Source organism: Leopardus geoffroyi, chromosome C1 (assembly GCF_018350155.1).
Source record: "Leopardus geoffroyi isolate Oge1 chromosome C1, O.geoffroyi_Oge1_pat1.0, whole genome shotgun sequence".
NCBI classification, from domain to species: Eukaryota; Metazoa; Chordata; class Mammalia; order Carnivora; family Felidae; genus Leopardus; species Leopardus geoffroyi.
The window spans coordinates 103,733,890-103,759,004 of record NC_059328.1 but is presented as its reverse complement, the minus strand read 5'-3'; the positions used below and the strand labels follow the sequence as shown (position 1 = coordinate 103,759,004).

At 46.3% G+C, this 25,115-nt stretch overlaps 1 protein-coding gene across 9 annotated transcripts in view; it reads right to left on the bottom strand.

Annotated features, from left to right (window-relative positions):
• BCL9 (BCL9 transcription coactivator) overlaps positions 1–25,115 on the bottom strand; it is an 84,218-nt gene that overhangs the window by 9,871 nt on the left and 49,232 nt on the right. For 2 of the 9 annotated variants that reach the window (XM_045478888.1, XM_045478890.1), the window contains exons 1-7: positions 14,893–15,096; positions 11,166–11,298; positions 8,940–9,031; positions 4,211–4,523; positions 2,683–2,999; positions 1,274–1,463; positions 286–385 (exon numbers count right to left, since the gene is read on the bottom strand). In XM_045478888.1, the coding sequence (XP_045334844.1) occupies positions 286–385; positions 1,274–1,463; positions 2,683–2,999; positions 4,211–4,263 (660 nt within the window). In that variant the 5' untranslated portion in view covers positions 4,264–4,523; positions 8,940–9,031; positions 11,166–11,298; positions 14,893–15,096. Of the gene's footprint in view, positions 1–231; positions 386–1,273; positions 1,464–2,682; positions 3,000–4,210; positions 4,524–8,939; positions 9,032–11,165; positions 11,299–14,892; positions 15,101–15,910; positions 16,092–25,115 lie in introns of those variants that run through there. The other 7 variants (XM_045478894.1, XM_045478891.1, XM_045478892.1 and 4 more) reach the window with 7 other exon arrangements.

Below are 25,115 nucleotides of genomic sequence, written 5' to 3'. Positions count from 1 at the left end.
TCAGATTCTGGGTCTCCCTCTCTCTCTGACCTTCCCCCGTTCATGCTCTGTTTCTCTCTGTCTCAAAAATGAATGTTAAAAAAATTTAAAAAGAAAAAAAAGAAAAAAGAAAAGAAAAGGCCAGTACAGTGTGATCCGCCTGAAGCCACACAGCGCCAGGACTAGGTGTCCAGAATGCAGCTTACACCATCAAGACTACCCTCCCTGCCAATGACATTCACCGTCTCCCACCTGTACAGCTGCTGTAGAGCCTTTAAACCACACTCCACTTCCAGAATGGCCTACCAGAGGGGCTGTGCTTCGCTCTGTCTTGCTGTTAGAGATGTTCTGGATGTGGAAAGTGACGATAGTTTCAACCTGGCCCTTCAACACAGCTTCCGCAGCTCTGCAGAGACGAAAGAGACGTATACGCTAGGACGTGCTTCTATTTCACTACCTGTAATTCCAAAACGTTTTAACCCCAGACTGAACTTGTACAAGGGGAAGGAAGGCGGTTCCGTGTAGACAGCCACCAGAAATGTTGAATAAGAATCGAGAAACACAGGGTTTTCATTATCTGTGTCTATCACTTACCACCAGACTTCTGAAATCTAATGACAGCCATTAGCAAATCTCAAAAGAGGCATGTAAAAAACCTGAGATTTTCTCCTTCAAACCAATGTCCTGTGGTAGGTGTGTTTTTATGGAATCCTAGTTCAAAATCCCAACCACGAATATGAAATCTCACAATACCTAATGATACTCTAAGGCTGTCAAAATTCACTTTGTATGTATGTAAGGTATAGTCACATTTTTTATAAATTAAATAAGTAAAAAATCTGCTGGTCCATCCACCAGAGACATAGGTACCAAAACGTTCACTGTAGTTACCTCTATGAACTCCAGGCAGATTTTTCTTTTTAGTTATTCATATTTTCTAATTATTCCAAGATAGACCTGTATTACTTGTGTTATTTAAAAAAGGATGCTAAATCACAGAAAAGTGTATATTGTGTAATTAATCTCTTTTATGTTTAAAAAAGATCTAGATGTATATTACAAGCATAAAAAACTTCTGGAAGGAAAGCCCAAGTATCATTAGCGGTTGCCTCTGGGGAGAGAGGGTAGGGAGGTTTAATATTTTATTTTACTTTACCCCTTTCTGTCCTGTTAACTTTAAGTGATCGTAACACAGGTCAGGGGAGGGGGGAAGGAGTAGTCCTCAGTGGGAATAAGAACTTAGGTATCCAAACACACAAGCCATGCCAACAGCAAGACACAGCCATTAACTTACTTATTGGCCATCTCAGTAGAAAACACATACACCACTTTGGCGGGAGTCTTCTGAGCAGGTGTGGGCTCTGGAGCAGTAGTCTGGCCATGGGAGGGGGTGGAAGACCTGGGGGCTGTAGCATTTGACGGGGTCATCGAGTGTGGCGTGTGCTGGGAATCCTGGGACTTTATGTGGTCAGCAGAATTACATTCTAGAAGAATGAAAAGATCCGCGTCACGGAGAGAATAAAACTTCTTCTGCCAGCATTTATATAGCACAAGCCCACCTTGAGAATTTCAAGGAGGAGGCACCTTGCTAACAGGAGACCTCTAATTTTAAAAACTCCAACACACTTGCCCCGAAATGATGAATTACAAAGCACTCCTCCCCCACCTCCTTACTTCTCTAGGGCGCATCCTTCAGATATCAGCGCAAACATCCCTCCTTCCTGGAAACCTTTTTGGAACCTCTTGGACTGGATGCCCCTGTGGGTTGAACCCATAGCCCCCACATTCTCTGATTTCAGCATTTGTCCAATTTGATTGTAATCGTTTAACGATGTGCCATCTAGGTGCGCTCACATCCTCGGGGACAGCAGCTGCATCCGTCTTGCTGACCGTGGCCCCCCAGCACCCAGCACAGCGCTGGCACTCATGACAGGCCTCCCCACAAACACCCGAGGGAGGAATGAAAGACGGGGGACAGTCACCAGGTTTTCATCTCTAATTTGGGTTAGGGGCTCACACTTCCTCTCCTGGAATGCTAACTTCATGCTCTTGCCTACAGTTAGGATTTTTGGTTTTACACTAGGAGGAAAAACAACTAAAACCACAGCCATTGGTCCCACATTTCTCCTGGCTGGCCCCACTGCGGGGCCTCCCCTATGTCTCCCCCAACGTAGCCACTCATCCTGCCACACTGAAATCAGCCGGGACAAACCCACACTAGTGCCAGCGCTAACCCTCGTGCCTACAACGCTGGCAAGGTGGGAGCCAGAGAGCACAAAACCCACGTCTTAGAGGGCGAATCTGACAGAGAAAAGGAAGGGATGCCAGGAAAACTGCTCGAGTGCGGGCCACTGGGGTCGACAGGCTGGAGCTGCTGGTTTGATTCTGGAGTATAAATAGCACGGAGGCCAGACACATCCATAAGAACGTGGTTAGGACCACGGAACGTCCTACTGTAACCCCCAGAACACCTGCATCATCAAGAGCAAGAGCTCCTCAACAAAGTGGTTCCACACTGCTCTTCACAGTGAGCAGGAAAATGAGAAGAAATGGTTCCCTCTTAATAAGCCGTGACAACGCCTGAGTCTGATACCTACTCTCCCCACTCGGCTGCTATTAGGCTCTCCGGCATCCAGCAATGGCGGAGGCCTTCCCTCGGGAATACCTACTTCCCTCTGAGTCTCAAAGATCTTATAGACATACCTTTAATGTCAGAGTCATCGTTTGGAGTCCCAGGATCTCTCTGATCAAAGGAGTCGGCGGAAATACTTCGCTCCCTTTTCCCCTTGCCCTTGGCACCATTTCCAGCCCCATTCTTCAGCCCCATGCTCCCACCTGGGCCAGGGGGTGCTTTAGGGGTATGGCCCCCACTCTTGGAGTCACAGGGGGATGGCTGGGATTGGCTGGCTGAGCCCCCCTGTTTACCCTGATTGGAGAATTTGGAATCCAGCTGGGGGTTTCCAGATGGGGACATCACTGTAGGGGGACGGACCATCACCTCCTGCTTTGACTTAGGGCTACTAAAAGAGACAAATAATAAAGAGAGATCAGATGCCGGATACAGCTGGGCAGCCCAAATCAGGAAGAAGCAGTTTCTAGGAGCGGGTCAAGGAGACACAGAGGACTAAGTAACTACCCCACCTTTCACCTCGGCTCCTTCCTCACCCCCTCCAACCCCACTCTCATCTCGGAGCTATCGACAGAGAGGAGGGTCAGGCAGAGTGGCCTGCCAGGTCTCAGGAACCCTAGAGTCACATGGGGACCCATCTCTAGGGCTTCTGTCAATAAAGGACAATGGTTTCTATGTACATAGAGAAGTGACTCTCACACTAAGACTAGCTCAGAGTAAACAAACAGGCATCGTTAAGATCAAAATACTACCCACCCCCTGGCTGATGACAAGGAACAGCTGTAACGAGAGCCTAGCTTCCCTGCTGGAAAATACGAGCAAGACCCGGAGAGTACACGAGGAAACCCGCTGCTGAATGGCAGGTTAGGGAAACCCTGCCAGACACGAGTCCCTCAAACAAGCAGTATCGCACGCCAGAGCAGATATGCTAACCAGTGCCCCAAGGGATGTGGAAAAAGTTCTTTCAAATATCCATTTAAGGGGCCCCCGGGTGGCTCAGTCAGTTGAGTGTCCGACTCTCGGTTTTGGCTCAGGTCATGATCTCACAGTTGGTGGGTCGAGCCCCGTGTTGGGCTCTGTGCTGACAGTGTGGAGCCTGCTTGGGATTCCCTCTCGGATCCCCCCCCCCCCCCCGCCTCTCCCCTGCTTGTGCTCTCTCTGTCTCTCTCTCAAAACAAAGAAAAAAAAGTTTCAATTTAAGTACTGTGGAACAGAGGAGAAAGCTTCACAGCAGGAGTCCAGTCCAGGGCTGGTGTTTTAGTCCTAGGATCTCAGGCCTCCTCACCATTCCAGACCTCGGCTTCCTCACTCGCCAAGGTTAGCACATGGTGCTGGGTGAACTCTAAGGTCCTCTCCTTTGCGCTTTGGGGAGGGGGCGGGGGGTGGAGAGGCGCGGTGGGAGAACAATGGGCGGAAGAACACCAACGGACGTCTCTAACAGAAAGCCCGATGGTACTATAGCCCGTTTATTATTCTGTTTTCTCCTCTTTTCCCCACTCGAGTCTCATCTGCGTCCAACCCAAACACACCGTTCCCTCAAGGAGTGTTCATGGTCCACCTGCGACACCCCCAGGGGGCAGCCGGGCAGGCTCTAGCCCTTACCTCTGTGTGTTTCCTGATGGAGAGTTCCTCACTTTGGGGTTACTGGAATGCATTGATTGAAATCCTGAGCGTGCAGTCACAAACAGGGACGGGCTCACCGAGTTCCTCTCGGGCTGCAGCACAGACAGCTGCTGAGGGCAGTGGCGGCGGCCGGCGGCTTGCTGGGCGCGGCCCTCAGCGCTGGCCACCTGTATGCCTTTTTCCTCTTTGCTTTTCTCTGCTGTGGAAGTGGGTCCTTTCCCCTTGCAGCTCCGGCATCCTCTGGGTGTGTGCCTCCTGCTGCCAAAGGAAAATCTCGCATCTCCAGGGCACACTACGGGAAAAGGCCACCCAGAAAGACATAAAACACCCTTACAACAGGATCAAGGTTACAGTCTAGCCAACTAGACGCGGCGGCAACATCACTCCTCGGCTTCCAACAGGGCCAAAGGGGGAGCGGTGTTCATGCTCTGGCGAGAAGGCAGCTAGAGAGTGACAGGACTCTCTGCCAAGCACACGGGCCTCCCACCAAGTATCATGTACCGGGCGTCGGCAAGCACACGAGAAAAACATTTCATCTTCAGCCATATATTCTCCCTTACGTTTCTCCACTTCCAGATACAAACCCGCCCAAAACGCAGGTTTATCTGCTCTTTTCAAAACAATGCTTTGAAACCACAGGGTACTCCCAAATCCATAGCAACTATCCGGTGTTTCGCCTCTGATGGCAGACAACGGCACTGAAATGTAGCAAACCCATCCCGATTTCAAACCACGAAACAAATTAATCTCTGTTTATATTCTCGGGGCTTCAGGGTGGGGAGACATTGGAGGAGGTCCTTCTGAGATCGGCTGCTGAGCCAATACCAAATACAATCAGTTCTGCCCCCTGACTTCCACGATCTTTCTATTAAATTATGCCAAGGATGTGTCTGGAGTTCTCGCTGTTTAATGACAGGGACCGTAGGCATGGCTAAGCATAGGAATGATCCATCATATTGAAGGTAAAAGAACATCTTTGGAAGCTAAGATAGTTTTTGAGCCAATTTGCAAGGCTAATTTGAAGCATAAAGGTCAAGAAAATATTCCCAAACCTAGCCAGAGAGCAAATGAGAACGCCCTTTACTTCAGGACGCCTGGACTAGTTCAGGGACAACCAAAACCCACTTTCAGTCACTGATCCTTCCAGGGCAGTTCCAATATGGTTTTCTGGTAACCGCTGTCCCCTCTACTCTCTTCTGATAGCTTGGCGGGACTTCTGATAGCTTGGCGAAGGGGCCTGGGACTGAGATAGAAGGATGTAAGATGCAGGACTTGTGGCTGAAGAATCACAGGGAGCCAGAAGTAGCTCGGGTGTTACCGCTTACACACACTTTGTGGGACTCCAGAACCGGACTGGAGATTGGGAGTTGTTACAGGTTTTGGCGCCGAGTCTGATCACGGTCAAGGGTTAAACATCCATGTCTTCCTTTGGAAATCTGCAATAGTCCCAGCTATTTTACCTGAGACGCTAAAAGGAATTTATGGAAGTTCTCAGTGCACACAATTACTTTTTTTTTTTTTTTTTTCTTTTCTTTTTAAATGATGAAGTCAGGAAAAACAACCAGAAGAAAATGGTATGGAATGTTTTCTATGCCGACCTCGGGGGGAGAAACATCCCAAAAAAAACATTTTGGTCTTGATGGTATTTAAGGTTGTACTTTTAGCCCCCACCACCTTCAGCTTTTTTTTTTTTTTCAGTCTGAACTATAAAATTGATCGTGGTTGTCAAGTCTGACATGCATAATCATAAACCATTTTGTAACCTCTCACTAAACATCAGGAATCCCTGGTAACATACAAGTAGCTACTGAATCTTGCATGGACAAAGCCATCAGAAAACATTTACCTCAGGAACAGAAAAGTAGTTACCACCAAATAGTCTCCTTCTGTAACTTCTGGTACTTTCTGTCTGCATCACACATTCTAGCACTCAATCATATGTCATACTGAATAGTCCTATGTGTATGTTTTATCTCCTTATGAAGAAAGACTATGTTCTTTGAAGACAAGAATCTTGTTTTCAAGTTCTTTGGCTTGTCTATAATACTCAGCATGATGTACTAAGATGTGATCGGACCCTCAGTGACATACTCTGTCTGCTTCTCCCAGAACAGAAACACCTGGCATTTGTGGTACACTTTCTCCAAAGGAACTCAAAACATATTACAAATATCAAATCGCCTCAATCTGCCAGGCCTATCTTTAAAAAAATATTTTTTAAATGTTGATTTATGTTTGAAAGAGAGAAACAGAGTGTAAGTAGGGGAGAGGCAGAGAGAGAGGGAGACAACAGGATCCGAAGCAGGTTCCAGGCTCTGAGCTGTCAGCACAGAGCCTGATGCGGGGCTCGAACTCTGGAACTGCAAGATCATGACCTGAGCTGAAGTCGCTTAACCGACTGAGCCACCCAGGTGCCCCAGTCTGCCAGGCATTTCTGATGAACTGGTAGCAAAGATGATTTCTGATAATAATACTGTGAGCACACAACACTTTTATCTTCAAAGTACTCCTAAAGACAGGTTCTTATTCTCACGAGTTTCTCAGCCTTGATGGATTGGCATTTTACAGGTGAATGGAGGGAGCACATGTGAACGGTGTGCATGGCTTCTTCCCAGGTTTGCAATCGGTTCTCCCCAACCCTACTTTTCATCGAAGCCACCTCCTCACCATGACCTTAAGGGCGGAGAGACAGCACGAAGGCTGAAGCAGGCATGTGGACTCCCTGACTAACGGGGAACAAAATCCCGGGTTTTCAAAACCCCTGGATGAGCCAGGGGAGTAGTTGAAGTCAGTCACCCTAGCCTCAGCCTGGCAAAAGAATCCACCAAGTGTCTCATCATATAGTTCCAAAGACTACAATTTGGCTCTTTGGTGCCTACATTTGCAGGCTGGTGCTCAGCTGTCATTTTAAGGACTGGAAAAGGTCTTCCACAGAAGATGATTCATTACAGCCACAGAGAGACTTTTTCCTCCAATAGAACTCAGGCTTCCAACTTGAAGATCTGTTCATTCAATGCTTCTCCCTTTTCTTCTTAGCTCATATTTAAAATTCTCCCTAACGAGGTATCAGGCACTCTTTCAGGCAAGGCCTGTACATATTAAGTCACTGACCACAGCGCCGGGAGGCAGGTGCCCCCACCTATTTGAGAGGTGAGGAAACTGAGGCTCTGAAACGTTTAGCCGTTCGCCAGAGCGAGTTGGGTCATACGTGAGTTAGTCATATGCGAGTTAGTCATACTCTAGTAAGTGGGAGAGCTGGCATTCGGCCAGGCCCCCGGCTGTGCTCTTCATCACTGTCAAGATGGGGACTTGGTGGACAAGGTGAGCTAGCGCCCGGAAGACAGTGCTTGGCGGCATGGTATCAGCCTCTGGGTTAACTGGTACTACGACGACCATCACTGTCTAGCCAGCTCACTCGCTTATCCTGCCCAATGGCATTTCATATCTTGTTCCTCTCCAACTGTCCCCTTCCACCCCGCCCTCCCCTCTCTCAGGGCACGGTCCTGCCCAGGACTTAACAAGGAGAAAAGAAGTCACCAGGCAGGACGTGACGTCGTCCTCACCACCAAGTCTGCAAACCTGTTTTCACGGTACCCACCCCCTCCTTCTTCTCTATCATCGAAACAGAGAAAATAGCCCACTTTTCCTCAAAGGTCAGTCCCGCCACAGGCGGTCTAGACCCCATCCCTTCCAGCTTTCCACGAGCACGCTTTCTCTCTCTCTCTCTCTCTCCCCTTGGGTCTTCCCCGCTATCTGCTGTGTGCTTCCAGCCACCACGCAGACACGTGGTATGTCTTCCAGCGTTGAACAGAGACCAAAAAATTACAGGAAAACAAAGCATGTTCTTAGTCCCTCTCAGAGCCAAGTCTCTCCACAGAGTTGACAAGACACGTGGTTTTCCCTTCCTTACTTGCCGTTCACCCTTTAACCATTTTAAACTGACTTCCACCCCCCACCCCCACCCGGATCACAGAAACCACTGTTTTGGTTAAGGTCACCACTGGCCACTTTTGTAACCTCATCGGACTCCACCTCTTAGTCTGCCAGTTGATCACCTCCTTCTTGGAACTCTCCCCTCTCGGTTTCCAGGCCGCCACACTTCCCTGGTTTCCCTCCTGCCTCCCCAGTCGCTCTCCACCTGCGCCCTGTGCCAGCCCCTTCTCCACTCAGCCTCTACGACTCAGAGCTCCTCGGCACTCTTCTCTCCCCATTCTGTAAGCTCTCTCGGAGCCAATGACTCCCAATTGCCCATCTCTAGCTCAGCTGGCGCCCCGCAGACCTGCACACGCAGCCACCACCTTGACGTCTCCCTAGATGGGAGAGGAACTCTTCATCCCTCCCCGACGCACCTGCCCCTCAGTCTTCCACACTGTGGTTAATGGCACTTTCGTCCACCCAGTCGGTTCTTGCCGGAAACACGGGAGTCATTCCCGACATGTCTCTCCCTCACCACAACCCTCCGTATGGAGTCTGAATATTTTTGCCGAATGCCTGAAAGCTCGGCTTCGGGATTTCTTCTTCAGGAAGGGAAGGCAGGGGTCAAGGGTGATTTGTTTGGTCACCTCTGTGTTCCCAGCGCTTACTACAGCACCCAGCATGTGGTGTCTGCTCAAAAAATATCTGTTGAACAAAAGCCGAAGTTCTTCCCCAAGATCATCTTTCTAAGCCAGCCAGGTTCTCTAGTGCCACCATCCATCAGGCTACTCACCGAAACCCCAAGGGTCACGATACCGCAGTGCTCATCCTGGAGGTGAGGAGCTGGGGGAGTCCGGGAACCCCTTTCTCAAAGGTGACCCTCACCTGGATGAGGATGAAGAAGAAAAACTTCTAAATGGATTTAAAAAAAATTTTTTTTTACATTTATTTATTTCTGAGAGTGAGAGACAGAGCACAAGTGGGGGAGGGGCAGAGAGAGAGGGGGGACACAGAATCCGAAACAGGCTCGGGCTCTGAGCTGTCAGCACAGAACCCGACGCAGGGCTCGAACTCACAAACTGTGAGATCATGACCTGAACCGAAGTCAGACGCCTAACCGACTGAGCCACCCAGGCACCCCTAAACGGATTTTTTTTTTTTTTTAAATCCACTATATCGTGTTGTCACTGAACACCTTAAGAGAAGAACAGATTTCCTATTTATTCTAGAATACTACATTGAGAGGCTGTTGTCACCTCCCAGGTAAAGGGAATCAACTTCCAATTTTTTAAAGAGTGTGTTATCCAATCTGCAGACATCTCAAGGCCCTAGGCCTTGGGACTCTGCCTCTTCCCCAACTGCACGTTTTATTTTCAGCGACTGGTGAAATACTAAGAGCAAATAAAATCAATGTTTCTATTTTTTTAAATTTCTGGGCATTTGGTAGGAGAAAAACACCCCTCCCATTTTTGCTTCTGTCCAGTCCTTGTTATTAGGGAGAAGTGAGAGCTGGCTGGGAAGGCGGGAGACACACAACTGGAGACATGATGCCAAAGGCACAGAGCGACGCAGCGCAGTCCTCCCCCTTCTCAACCGGGTTCTGCATCACAAGCGTTCAGCAAGCACGGTTCACATACTTTCGGGAGAACTTGGGGCCAAACGACCTGGCCAGATGATTTCCTCTGACTGAGTGCCTACTGTGGCACAAGGCTACATTGACTTGAGCTAGGTAAGTCAATAAAACAAGCTACTGGTCGAGCAGGACAATTTCCAGTGTGAGTCCTTGTAAAACAGAATTAGAACCCTGAGCCTCCCCCCTTTGCCCAGATTTCATAGTTCTGAAATTGCAAGGAAGAACCAAGTTCCAGACTGTTCTAAGGCCACACTACCTCGGAATCTTTAAAAGGAGACTCTACAAGGTGGTCACAATGTTGTAAAGAAATTCACAAGTTAATCTGACCAAGCTCAGAACCACCTCTACAATTCCAATTTCCATTCCTCCAATGATCCTTTCCCATTTTCCTGCTCTAAGAAGTCAAGTTTATTACAACTATGTCATGTTTAACAAATTTCATTTCTACACTATGACCACTGCTCCATAAAAGGCAGAGTATCAAACTTAGAATGTGGAACGAAAAGGCCGCAGGATTCCATTCCTAGCTCATTCTTGACTTCTGGCATGCCAACTCCTAACAGGCTTCCTTGTAGAAAGAGTACACAACAGGAAGAACCACTCTCTCTCCAACATGTGGGGGAAAGACAACTAGGCGATAGGCATGTGCAGAAAATCTTGGTCCACACAAAATACAAACGTTGTGTTTTCATACTCGAAGGGTCAAAATGCCTCTAGTGCCCTATGGGCCAACAGACCTTAGGCAAGCAAATAAACATTTCTACCAAACTAAAGAGTCTTGGCAAAATGTAAACATTCAAAAATGAACTTCAACTATCATTTGGAATGATGGCCACCCAAAGTAAAATGTCAGCACAGATGTCCCTTCTTTGTGAAATTCTCCTTGATTCCCAGCTATCCCTAGGCATGTCCTCTGTGGCCCTTCAGCGTCATAGTCACAACACTATTACACCTTATAAACTATCCCTGTTATATGGAGACACAGAGCCCCCTGAGAAAAAGGGTCATCATCTCAGCACCCGATGCCCAAGAGAAACTCAATAAATACTGAGTGATCCAAGGATTATAATGAGCTTGGGGCTTAAGTTTTGCTACCTTTGGCTTGTATTTACACAGACCAATGAAGACACGCTAAACACCTGTTTAACGTCTTCCCACCTGCCTTTCCCATGAGGTGAGCAATTGCAGAAGTCCCTGCTCACAGGAAAGTATAAGGTGACTACGCTTACAGTTTAGAGTTGCATTCGACTTGATGACCTTTGCTTTGGGAACTGTTACAATAATGAACAAGTGGAAGGTATAAGAGACCCTACAGAAACAGAAACAAAACTCTAAAATACTCAGAGTGAATCGCAGAAGTTACATGTTCATCATCAGGTTCTTTACCTTTCAAGATGTCCGATCTGCTCTCTCTTCTACATTGGGACACGGAAGAACTTTCCAAGAATGAGCTCTGCCCCAAACAGAAGGGAATTTTTAGGTCAAAGTGGAGTGACACCAGCTAGTCCCACATTGAGTCCTACAGAGACAAGAAGAATGGAGAAGTTCATACCCCAATTCACACCAACTGCAAAGAAAACCACCCATACCCCAATGCTCTGTGGCCAACAGAGTATTTGGAAGGAGTAGTGAGAAAATAATTAGGTCAAAAATGGAGAATGAAGGCAAACCACTAAAACTCAAAATGCAAGGAGACGGAGCAGCACAGCCCAAATCCGCCCCCCTGAAGACGGGGCTGTTTTGCAAAGCAAAATCCGCCAGACGTGAAAGCCTGATGCTAATCATCGTTTTTACTTTTCTCCACAACCAAGAGTAGTCACCAACAGGCTGCAAAACAAACTTTTACTTCATACCTTCTTTACGCTCTTGGATTTGGCATGATGGAGATGTCGAAAAAAATACTGCAAAGCTTTAACCGCGAGTGGCCATAAGATCATTTAATTTTCAAAAATCAGCTGGTCTAGGGCAGGAGCCCTTAACCTGGGACCCACTGCCTCACTTTGGGTCTGTGGAGAGACTTGGTGGCAGCTGTGGACTTACTGGGGGGAAACGTCCATCTTCGTTTGTACTCACTCACCTCTTCAGCAAAAGTCAGCACTGCCTTCAATTGTGAAGGGAGGTAACGACCCGTGATAGTATTAGCAACCCTGTGACTGTCACCAAGACAAACCACAGGACATTTTCATGTCACATTATACTCGCTGCAGATACTTCAACACAATATTTACTCATCGCTAGTTCAAAATTACAGTATGGTTAGACCTGCAGCTACATTTTGTTATTTAATGTGTTAGAAAGAAGCATATGTATTACTATATCGTAACTGATGAACATTTTGATAACTGTTTCCATGTCATTTGTAAGTCCATGTGTTTCATTTTATGCATTTTAAAAACACAGTTCCCAAAAGAGGTCCTATATTTCATTAGCCTGCCAAAGGCGTATGTGGGACATAGGAGGTTAGGAACAAATAAAGTTGCTCTGGGACAAATGAAGTTTCTATAGACTCTAACAGCGCAGTCAACCAAGGCAGACGGACAAGTGGGTTATTCCACCAACAATATTTCATAGTTGAAGAAAATTAAGGCACCATGAAGCCAAGTAACATGTCCAAGATCACACAAATTTAGGGCAGGCATCAGTCTAGGTGAGCATTCACAGCATGTACATTCCTACTCTGCATGGGGACCTCTCCTTACATTCTCCGATTGTCACCACTCTTACTTCCTCGTAAATGGAGAAGAGGTATCACCTTTCAAAAAATCAGTAGGAACCCAAAACCCAGATGATAGAACAAGACAGATGCATAAGGTACTCCTTTTTGTTCCTTGATCAACTATGCTGCCATGATTGTTACAAAAGCTGAAAGTGGTCTGTTCCCGAGAGAGCAGTCTTTTAGAAGTGAGAAAAAAGTTGGGCTACATCATCTCTCATTCTCAGAAGTGTTCAAAGCAGTTTACAGATAGGCATTCACTTGTTAAGCAATACAATGTGTTATGAGTGGTCAGGGCAGTGGGATCCCCACTTCATCAATGGGAAAACTGGAGAATAAATATGAGAGATTGGTTCAAAGTCACAGAAGTCAATGGGAAGCCAGCTTCCTGATTCCAAGTTCATGGCTCTAACCACCATCCCAAGTCACCATGATCAAATAATTTAGTTGGTTATAATGCTTGTGAAACCTCTGTACGTTTTCCCCCCTATAAGCCAGAGAGCATTTTCTTTTGATTCACAGCAGCAGACATTTCTGAAGGCTATGGGGCAAATATCCCATAGAACAAATTCTAATGTGCATAAGTACTTTTTCACCTATGTTAGTCATCTAAAAATCGAGGTCAGGGATCCTGAGCTCAAAAGCCAAGTTACATACAACTTGCCTTCTAAGAAGAGACCAGTGTGGAATCGTTCCTTCACCTTTTAGTCAATGACCTCCTTACCAACCTACCATATCTTGTGGAACTATTATCATCTAACATTCAACACTGTTACTACAAAATAGCATTATAATGGTTCCATTACAGATCCTAGGTCCTAAAACTGTGAGATGTCACCCCAGCCCCAACTTTGCCTTAGATTTTCTCTTTTTATTCAAACCACCTATTACTGGAATCCTCATTCTTCAAAGCATCCTTACATCATCTAACTTGTCCTTTCATGAACTCATCTCTGTCTTTAATAGCTTGGGTCTTTTTTCCATAGTTAGTAAGCATGTCTTTCTTACATTTGTACTTAGGACCAAAACGTTATTCGCAGTAGCATTAATCTCTTGCTAAAATCCCGAACCACTAGTACCAAGACAAAAAACCAAAATCAACAGGGCAATCATGTTGCACAATCTCCATGCAGAGTCAAACTCACACATGACTGTTACCCACCCATAACCTTTTGCCCCTCCCAGGCCCTACCTCTCAACTATTTTACTACTCATCCTTCCTACCTGCTACTTCGGACTCATCATTTTGTGCTCTGTGCACAACAGTCCAAATCTCTGGTCTAAGAATGAACACTTAATTCTTGAATATTTCGAATGCTAGTTATCCACCACACAACACTGATCAAAATGTATCTCTTTACACAGCCACCAAATCACTTTCCCACTGAAGTCACGGCCAGGGAGCAATCCATGTTTGCCTTAACCAAAGACTAACTTTGCACCAATTCCATCCCACCTTAGAGTCTCTCTCCACCAAGAGATACTTATGCCTATTTCTCTACCTTGTCCAGTAACTTTATTCATCCCTAACTGGACTAGAATTTAGGCTCTAAGTCCTTCCTCTTTATCACAGACCAGGGGGCCCTTGGAGGACAGATTTGAGGCCTCCTCCTTCAGGCTTGGGAGCCACCAGGTAAGGCCCCCAGCGACAATATTACAGGCCTCTGGCCCTTCCCTCTGAACATAATAACCAACCCTGCTGTTGTTCTCCTTAGGATATCTCCATTTCACCAGGCTCACCCAACACTAACCAGTGACATCTTAATAGTCTTTGCAACTTTCAAAGGTCAATGGCTAGGGCTCCACTTTGGAAATCACTGTTGTGTCCACGACCCCCACAATGACTCAGTGACCTAGACATCACCACCTCACCTACTGGAGCCCTTTACTACTCATACATGCTTCTTAGCTTTCACTTCCCCTCACCCTTCAACAAGTCCCTGGCCTGCAAAGTCCCCTTTACCTCTCTATCCACCTCCGGGGTCTTACAGACCCCACCAAACTCAACCCGAATTCCCTTATTTAGCTCTCCATCTCCCCCCTCCAAAGCCCCTCCATCCCCGGACCTTGGGACCGTCCCATCTCCTCGTTCAGCCTCTCCAAACACCGCTTGGGACACAACCTCTAAAAAATCGAGAGATGCCGCGGTCTCTTCCCACTGCTCAGTGAGCGGTGGGCAAAGGACGTCCCCCCTCCTCCCCCACAGGTTTCTCCAGACTCAACTCACTAAATCCGCAACCTCGACCCCCGCCCCTTTTCTCCCCTCCCCCCCAACCCCTACGGCTCTTCGCGGCTGTGGCCACCCCTGCCCCCAAACCGGCTCAAAACACGCGGACCCGGCCCCCCCACACCCCCGACTCCGGCCCTTCCCCTCCCCCTCCCCCCCGAGGTGCCACTTACCCCCGAGGCGGGAGTGGGGGAGGGGAGAGGAGGAGCGGAGTAGGGGAGGAGGTTTCGGTCCGGGGCGGCTCTCAGCCCCGGGGGGCCGGGGCCGGGGCCAGCGGCAGCGGCGGCGCAGCGTCTCCCCCCGGCGGCGGCAGCGGCGGCGGCGGCGCCGTCCCACTCCCGCAGGCACACATAGGCTCCATTGTCCGCCGGCGCCTCCCCCTTTCCGGCTCCCCCCTCCCGGTCCCGCCCCTTCCCCCTCCCCTCGGCCCTCCCCCAGCCGCACCGCGCCACGAAAGGTACCGCCGGCCCCGCCTCGGACGCGAGCGGAGAAGTGCCCCCTCCCCCGGCCCCGGCGTCCCGCCCGGCGGGGGACTGGGGACTGCCCCTCCCCGCCTCGGCGCTGGGCCCGCCGCCGGGAAGGGCCCGCCCCCCTCCAAGGGAATGTCACTTGTTCCCCCTCCCGGAACGCGCGCGATGGTACCAACCCGGCCGCTTCCTCCTCCCCTTCCCCGGCCTTCCCGGAGAGGCACCGCCCCCAGCGCCCCGCCCACCAAGTAGCCTCGCCTCCTCGACCCCGCCCCTCCCCGGAACATTTTACTATGGGACCGCCCACCGCCAGCACCACCTCCTGTTTTGCATGGACACGCCCACGGGGTCCCCGCCCCGGTTCGTCACCCGGCCAGAGGTGACGCCTACTCCCCACCTTAAAGCGGCAGAGCCCTGTTTCTCAACTGAAAGCACCTCCCCAAGGGCCGGTGGGGTGGGAGGTGCGGCCGGGGAGGGTCTCTTCTTTCCCCGAGCCGTCCTCCGCGCGCACACACTCACCCGGACCTCCCCGCCGCCTGCTGCAGCACCGGGGAGCAACCCCAGGGGACCAGTAAAGGCACGGAGGGGGGCAGGGCAGCGTGGAATTTGGCCATCTTTGACAGAAACGAATTGGAAGCTGCCAAAGGAGGGGGTCTTTCCCTCACTCTTCCCTGCTGCCCTGGTCCCGGCCTAGTCGTCAGTCTTCAAGGCGACCCCCTCACACCTCCAGGATGCCACTAGCGCAGGTCCCGCGTCTTCACCTCTCAATCTGTGCACTGCATTAGCGGTTGCCTGCTTTCTCCCCTCCCAGGGGAGCAGGCCCCTCTTGGGGTTGCACTCTCCCCCACCCTCTCCAAAGCCGACTCTCGCCCGGGTCCTGCAGACGCGATGGCTGGTGCCGGGTCTCTCCTTCCACGTCCGGCCCAGCCCAGCCCAGCCCAGCCCCGCTCGCGCGTCGCAACCTGGTGCCCTAGAGGACTTAATGCCCAGATCCTCGAATGGCTTCACAACCGCTTTTTGATCGAAGTATCGCTCCCCTGATTTTTCGAGAGGCCTGTGCTTTGGAGGGCTCGAAGCCCAGGCATCCCGGCACTGTCCCCTGTGGAGTGGGAAGGTAACCCCTTAGATTGCACTTTTTCTCAGAAGGAAAAATGACGGCATCCTGGTGAGCGCATGTTGCTGAATAAAGCTCAGATTAAGGCTACTCCTGTTTTATCTTTGTGGCCCTCGTTGCTGCCGTGACCAACTGTTATTACAGACACGTCTACTCCACAGTCCTCCCGGGAACACACTGTTGTTACATCTCTGTATTTGTGCTTTGTAGAATCTTGGTCTAAGACGTTTCTCTGCAACTTCGTGCACTGGCCCTACAGCCTTTCTGAATCAGTTAAGTGAAGACTGCCTATGTTACAATGTACTGCCTAGTCTCCCTGAAGAAAGAGGGGCAACATGGCCAAGAGAAATAGATAAATTTTCTTCTGGTTTTGCTTCTACCACCCATAGTTTTAAGCAGGATGCTTAATTCTGTAGTCAGTTTCCCTGTCTACAAAGTAGGAAACCTACCCTGGGGCAATCTTTTAACTAATGGTGCCGGTTGTAAAGGAGAACCCTGAATGATGAAGCTTTGGAAACCACTTAGAAGTCTTGGGTGGCCATGTAAGTTTCTATTCCGTGTCTCCCCAGCCTAGATCCTATGAAAACCTGTTTTTTCATAGCAAGATGTTTTCTCTTTGTCTTCCATTATGACTAAGGATATAAATAAAGAAAAAAAGACAATAGTATGTTTAAACAATACAAAGCTGGGGAGCCTGGGGGCTCAGTCGGTTAAGCGGCTGACTTCGGCTCAGGTCATGATATCACGGTCTGTGAGTTCGAGCCCCGTCAGGCTCTGTGCTGACAGCTCAGAGCCTGGAGCCTGTTTCGGATTCTGTGTCTCCCCCTCTCTCTGACCCTCCCCCATTCATGCTCTGTCTCTCTCTGTCTCAAAAATAAATAAACGTTAAAAAAAATAAAAAAAAAAAAAACAATACAAAGCTAAGATCAATTGAAGGATTCCAAATGAGAAACAATTAAAATGCTTTTCTGTCAAGTTTTGGAGGTAGGTGAGAACCTCTATAAAAAGAAGACAGGGGGGAAAAGTAAGGTATGCACTTGTGAAAAGACAGCTAAAACCAGGAATACGCAAGAAACATTTGGGATTGCAAATGTAGGTGGAAAGAAAGGATTTACAGAAGGTACCTGTAAGAGAAAACCATTACTAAAATAAGCTCCTGGGTGGGGTGTTCCAGGCCTGATCATTTCTATTCAAAGTCAAGCTCACTATAACAATAATACATACAAAAAACTCTTAACCGTTTCACTAGGCATTACGCCCTCAACTTTATGTGTCAAAATTCAAATTATTTACTGAACCAGAAGAAAAATGTAAATGAATACTAAATGTGCAACACTAGGGTAACGGAGCAATATATTAAGAATAACGTGTGCTAAAAGTCATGAAATCGAAAGGTTAGAGTCTCCATAGTAATGTTAAATTACCTGCATTGCACATGGGATTGAAATGCATTTAAAAATATTATTTATTCTATCAAATCGTTTATTTTACTAGAATTTTTGTCTTCTGAATTTTCTAACTTCCATTCATTTCCATCTCACTTGAGAAATAATTCTATTTTGCTGTATGGAGATCTAGCATGCTGTATATCCATAAATACTAATGGATGATGATGGAATCATTTTTAAAAGCATCCTATAAATAAAAGCTTCAAACTATTTCTGCTCCTCTCGAAATTCTAAGATAAATCATTTTTAATCCAAATGGTTAACAATGTTAAAAACTGAGGCTTTTGACACTGAAGAGACCTGGGTTTGTTGTTGTTGTTGTTGTTTCCTTTTTGAAATTTGCTTCTCATAATGATGATAAAGCACTGACTCTGATGTAAACATGGATGGTATAAATTTGGCCTGTTAGTTCTTCAACTATTCACAGTATCTTTTATTTAAGTTTGACTCCCGTCTTTTTTTTTTTTTTTTACCTGTAAATTCCGCTTTCAAAATGTTTTTGTTCCCCCAGCTCTTGATAAACTTAGACTGAAATTTTAGGGTTGGAAAGAAGCCCCTTCTGTTGTACAGAGGTGAATTCTAAGACATAGACGTTTAATGACTTGCCAAGATTATACCCATTTTTAGGGAGTAGAATTGAAGTCCAACACTCTTCAGCACTGTTCTAACTGCCAAGCGTTGTTCATTCCTACTAATATTTATCATTGTAGAAGAGAACATGAAGTTCTACCTCGGGATGTTGAAAGTAAGACTCAGAAAGGCTGAGCCCACTCAGCCAGCTGGTGCTAGGGCTTTCAGAGGCCCTAACAAATTCTTGCCTTGGTCAAAGCCCTCAGTTTGTCTAGTTTCCTGCTGTTTATACTGTTTCTTACCGATTCATCTACTCCATTGTCCAAACCAAAACAGGCAAGGTTCAACCCCAAAGGAATACTACCAAGAGAGTCATTTGTGACTGAAAATGAAGGGTTAGGATGGAATGGTGTCTTAACCTTTGTAGTCTACTGCCCAATGCTGTAATAAAATACCCAGCAGGCAATTTCTTTGCTAGGGTGCCCATGAAGGAGAATCAAATCTCCCTAACCCAGCTTTCACCAGTCCATTTAAGTCAATGGGGAGTCTCAGAGCTTCATCCCTACTGGGAAAACTTAGGGCTAAGTGTCTCTTTTGTAAGGAAGAAATCAATATTCCCACCTCCTTCCTTCTGGCCACTCCACCTGAGCCATTGGCACTTGAATGTGAGTGTGGGTCTTGCTCTTTGTCACCACAAACCTGCTGTCCACAATCTGGGAATTAGAAGCATCCTCTCTGTGAAAGCTCTGACAGATCTGCGGTGTGACGCTCAGATTCTTTGAAAAATTACCATCGATGTTTCCCTTTTATTTTTCATACTCAGACCTGTGTGGTTGTGTCTCCTAACCTCATGTCTGCTATCTAAAGGTCAAGCCTTGTGACTTTCAGCCTGCTATTTCCTTCCGGAGCCCCGAATGACTGATATATAAATGCTGATCCTCGGGGTGCCTGGGTGGCTCAATCGGTTAAGTGCCCAGTCTCTTGATTTGGGCTCAGGTCATGATCTCACTCAGGGATCCAGCCCTGAGTCAGGCCTGAGTCAGCCCTGCTGACAGTGTGGAGGCTGCGTGGGAATCCCTCTCTCTCTCCCTCTCTCTCTTTCCCACCCCTGCTTGTACTCTCTCTCTCTCTCTCTCTCAAAAATAAATAAATAAACATTTAAAAAATAAAATATAGATGCTGATCTTCTTCCCCAGTCTTTGGACCACAGTCCATCATAGCTTAACGAGAAACACCTGGGATGTTTTAGGTGCTCCAATCATGTCTCCCCAAATCTCTTCATCTTCATTCCAGTCCTTCACATCTGCCATTATAGACCCACAACCCTTTTCCTCTTTAATTGCCATTAATTTCCTGTTTCATTTTGTTCTTCACCTCTTTCCCAGCAATAATTCTAAGTATTTCTACTACTTCATTTCATTTTCTTCTCCCAGACATATCTCTAGAAATGCTGCCCTTCAGATACACCTATTTTATTTCTCCTGGGTTTCCACCTTCCGAGCTGGAGGCCTCCCACTTCCCACAATCACCCTCTCCCTGGCTTCTCTGGAACTGCAACTGGACCACACCTCCATGGTTTGCATCCAGGTTACTCTCATGTGCCACGATGCCTTTCTGGAGTGCCTGGCCACCTATTGTTCCAATAGTGAAAATGCCCAATCTAAGATGTTTGTTTCCACCCCTGGGCTGCCAGACATTATTAGAAAAAAACCCACAAAACCGAGACAGTGGGTCCCAGCCAACATTTAGGCGATAGAGCCTCAACTGAACTTTGTTACTATTTACTCGGCAATTCTTCTATGTATCGTCATCACCTCCTATAACACTTCCTGCAACAATTATCCCAAATTTTATCCACTACTCCTCCTACATTGCAAGACCTACCTTGTCATCTCACCCCACCTCTAAAGGAGTTTTTTACTTGGTTATTTCTCTTCCATCTACTTCGCCTTTGCTTTAGTATCTCAGTAAAATCTTTCTTACTCCAACACTCTTCTTCCCTTTTCTTTTTATTCGCAATTTATCCAAAGGGTAACCTACATTCTCACCATCCATTTTCCTCCTCTGTAATTAACCCAAGCGTTCTACTAGAATTCTCTTCAACATGGCCAAACCTAATCGCCCAAAGCATCCAATGAATATCATTTCCTTTCTGAATCTCTTATAGTTTGAACCGCAAGATAGAATGTTATTCTGATTTTGTCTCCCCCACCACACCCCCAATTTTATTGAGATGTAATTGACACATAACATTGTATAAGTTTAAGGTATACAATAACATACTTTGATGTATGTATGTACTGTGAGATGATTACCACACTATGAGTAGTTACCATCCATCACCTCACATAGTTATAATTTTTTTGTGTGTAATAAGAACTTTTAAGATCTATTCTCTCAGCAACTTCAAATATACAATACAGTATTGTTGACTATAGTCACTACATTCCCAGAACTGATTCATCTTACAACTGGAAGTTTGTACCTTTTGAACACCTTCACCCATTTCCCCCCGACCCCCTACTTCCTGCCTCTGGTAACCACCAATCTGTTCTGTTCTTGTAAGTTTGGGTTTTTTTTGTTTTTTTTGTTTTTTTAGATTCTGCATATAAATGAGATCATACAGTATTTCTCTTTCTCTGACTTATTTTACTCAGCATAATGCCCTCAAGTTTCATACACGTTTTTGCAAATGGCAGGGTTCTTTCTTTTTTATGGCTGAATAATACACCACTGTACATATATAACACATTTTTTAATCCATTCATCCGTTGATGGACACTTAGATCATTTCCATGTCTTGGCTGTTGTAATTAGTGGTGCAGCTGTCTCTTGAGACAGTGATTTCACTTCCTTCACATAGATACCTAGAGGTCTGTCTCCTTTATTGATTTAAATTCCTCTTTTTGTCTCCTAATTGTGAATGTTCCTTAAAGTCCTTGCTTCTTTAATCTTTCCCCTCTCCAAGTCTCCGTAAGATGCCTCTCTCACTCTTCTAACTACAGCCATTGCCCCTTTGCAGAGGACCAACACATCCTAGGGCCTTTGAGCTTAAATCCTGCATTTCTGTCTACTCAGCCTGCCTATCTACAATCAACTCAACATGTCAAAAAACAAACTCACCATCTTTCAAAATTAAGTCTCACCTCTGAATTTACTATCTTTAACTCATGCTCAAAACTTTGGTGTAACCCTGACTCAAAATCTCCATCCATCTATCTCTTCTCAGTCACCAGTGTCCACAAATTCCTCCTTAAATCAATTTCTTGTTTTCTGGTCCCAACTTGGGCCTGCTGTAATAGCCTCCAAATAGTCATTCCAGCCTCTAGCCTCTCCCCTTGTCAGTCAGTTCTCCATGCTCCTTCCAGATAGGTCTTCCTAAAAGACTTGTTTATATATATTACAGTTCATGCAGTGTCTATTCCTGTCTGATTACTTCAGCCCTACTGGTTCTTCTGGGCCCAACTAGGGCCCTTCTACCCTAAGATCTCAATGGTGTGGTGTGACAGGAACAATATTGCCTTTAGAGTCATCTGGACCTGGGTTTGACGGAATGTTAGACTACAGTTTACTAACCAAGTAACTTCAAAATGAAGAAAAAGAAATGTTCTTTTCTTTCTCATCCGTTATAGAAGGAGGTGTTTATATTTCCAATTTTAGAACATAGCATGGATATGCAAACTTTTAACACTCTGTAGTACCTTTTAAGGTAGTTCCTAGTCTTGCCCTATATCTGGAGAGCAAAATCATATACCTCTCTGTGTTTTGCAATCATTTAGTCATTGCTATATTTACTGAGCAGCTACTAAGTGCTGGGCATCTTGGTGGGGGGGGGGCACACAAATATGAATCAGGTATCAAATTTTGTCCTCAAAGTCTAATCAGACTTATACAGATGATTCATTCATTTAAAAAGGGGGGAAGGAAGGGTTCAGTAAGTGCCAGGTATTGTGCAAAGCACCAAAGATTCAAGTAAGTATATGACAAGTCCCCTCATGTTGGTACCTAGGATCAATCTAGTTAAGAATACTGACAAGTGAACCTTTATAATCAAGTATAATAAATGCTAGGAAATGGATAAATACCAGGTGTCCGGGGCACACAGAAGAGAGGCATCTAATCCACACAAGAGAGTCACGGAATGCAACCAGACCTGAGCAGAATCTCAAAGAACGCGTAGGAGTCAGCCCAGCAAAGGACTCAGCAATGTGCAACGGCTCAGCTGTGTGACAGTGTATATAAATAACCACAATACAAGATAGAAAGTAATAAATAAGTGGCAGAGCAGAGGCAAAAAGTAAAATGGCAATCAGAGGAGATATATTATCCGGGGGCTGGGTGAGATGAGCAAAAAATGCATCATGGAAGTGGAGGCATTTGAGACTACCCAAAGGGGGCAACAGACAGGTTGATTCAGACCCGCAGTGGGGCTAAATCAATGTCTTCTCCACATTCTATGCAGCACCCTCGCACAATGGCACCACACCTTGTCTGCTGCCACGAGGATGACAATGATGATGATGGTATCTAAGTCTTGCTCATAAAGTTGGCTCTTCTGATTTCCTAGAATGCTTGTAAGGGGAGACTGAAGATTCAGCAGAGCCATTTCTGGGTAGAGGGGCCCTCCATCAGACTGCCCGGCGTTGAATTCCACCATCAGAGAGTTGTGTGATCTTAGAAAAATTACTTAACCTCTCTAGGGTTTCGTCTTTTCTTTCATAAAGTGGAGCGATACTAATATTTTCCTCCCAGGGTAGCGTGAGGAATAAATGAGCGCCCACATGTAGACATGTAGGACTAGTGCCTGGCACATAGTAAGTCCCCAGTAAATGTTGGTTATTACTACATTTCATCATCTCTGGATTATCCACAATGGGACTGGCTTTAGGGGGAGATTTTAGGAGCACTGAGAAGGTTACCTCCTCAATACCTCACTTATTCTCACATTTAAATCTCTCTCACTGGGATCTCTTCAACTCTCCTAACACACTCCTTTAAACTCTGCCATTAGAAATTCATACCTTTGGATTTAAGATGTCCCTTCCCCAAGCCCTTGGGAAGGGTAACACAACAAATTATTTTAATAATTTATCTGGCCAGACCTCTGTCCTCCTTAACTGTTAACTGTATGGAGGGAATGTTGTGGAGAAGAAAGGAAAAACTAATTCTGGAGTTTGGAGAACCTTCCCAAAAATTAAAGCCAGGAGATGCTCAGAGGGCTTTCTGAAGGCAGTAGGTCCTCTGGGATTAGGGGAAGGGTCGGATTGGACAGAGATGCCAAGATGTAACAGTGAAAACAAAAACAAGGTCATTTGTGTCAGTAAAAACAAGCTTTACTAACTTAACAGACAATGCTGACCTTGACTTGGGGTCTCTCCACTTTCTCTACTCTGTGTTTCAGAATAAATAATTTCACTCAGGATCAAAGTTGAATCGTATCAATGAAGAACACTATCAAAAAAGGTGATCAAAAAAACCCTGGTTTTAAAATTTCATAATGACTTTTACATGTTTGCTTTCTTAGTTATTGTTTATCAATGAGAAGTTAAATTAACACTTAATATGCATTTTAGTGCCAAATTAAATTGAGTGAGAATTTCAGTAGAAGGTGAAGAAATAGTCCTTGTCATGAACCTTACAGTTCAGTTGGGAAAACACAAAAAGTTTAGTAACAATTAATTCCTAAATTGTGTTACAGACTGGACAGACAGGAAACAAACTCGACTTTGGTTAGGGGCAGGGGGCGGGGTGGAAAACAATGAGTAGAGTCTGGAGCAATTATCTGCAGCACCAGAAGTTGAACTAGGCCTTGAATAGGATTTGAGCAGTTCCAGGTGGGGATAGTGACCCAGGAGGGAGAGACAAGGAGCCAAGCAAGAGGCTGAAAGGAGAACAGTGTATGTGTGGACAGAAAACGATAATAGTAATGGTGATTACAAGCCAACACGACCGCTGCCTTTACTTAGTATTTGGTATATGCATGTGCCAGGCAATAGTCTAAGGACTAAATTTATATCGTCTCTTATAATACACACAACGACCCCACAAAGTATGAACTATTGTTCCCATTTTACAGTTGAGGGGTCAGATACTTTGAGAGATAAGTCACTGTCCTAAAATCATGCAGTTTAAGTGGGAGCTGAGATTGAAACTTGAGTGGGAGCTGAGATTAAAACCCAAGTCATTCTGAGGTGAAAGCAGGTGTTGGGTGCAGGGACAAATGCAATTGAATAAATAGGGTAGGAGTTCATTACACAGAACACAACAGTGAAGCATGCACGAATGATAACACCGTTAAAAAAACGAAAAAGCCACCCTTTACCAAACGCTGCTTATGGAATAGGCACCTTCCTTACAGCATCATCCAGAATGGGATTTATAGTTATACCCATTTTACAGATGAGAAAGTCAAAATGGTAAGGTTGAATGACTTGGCCAAGCCTCGCGGCTGTTACATAGCACACAGTTCAGATTTGAACACTAGGCCAGCAGCAAAGCGTGTGTTCCCGCTGCTTTTCCTGCCTGCCTCCCTCCTTGAGCACGGGAAAAACTGGGTAAAAATAACACTACTGCAATTTGCATGGCATTCTTCAAAGCCTTTTCATACTCGCAGCCACACCTGATCCTTATGATAGCCATGTGCTAGGTTTGGAAGAAACCTGCATCATAATGAATAATAATAATAACAGTCATAACAATAATTAAAATAATAATATTACGGGGCACCTGAGTGGCTCAGTCAGTTAAGCGTCTGACTTCAGCTCAGGTCATAATCTCATGGTTCATGAGCTCGAGCC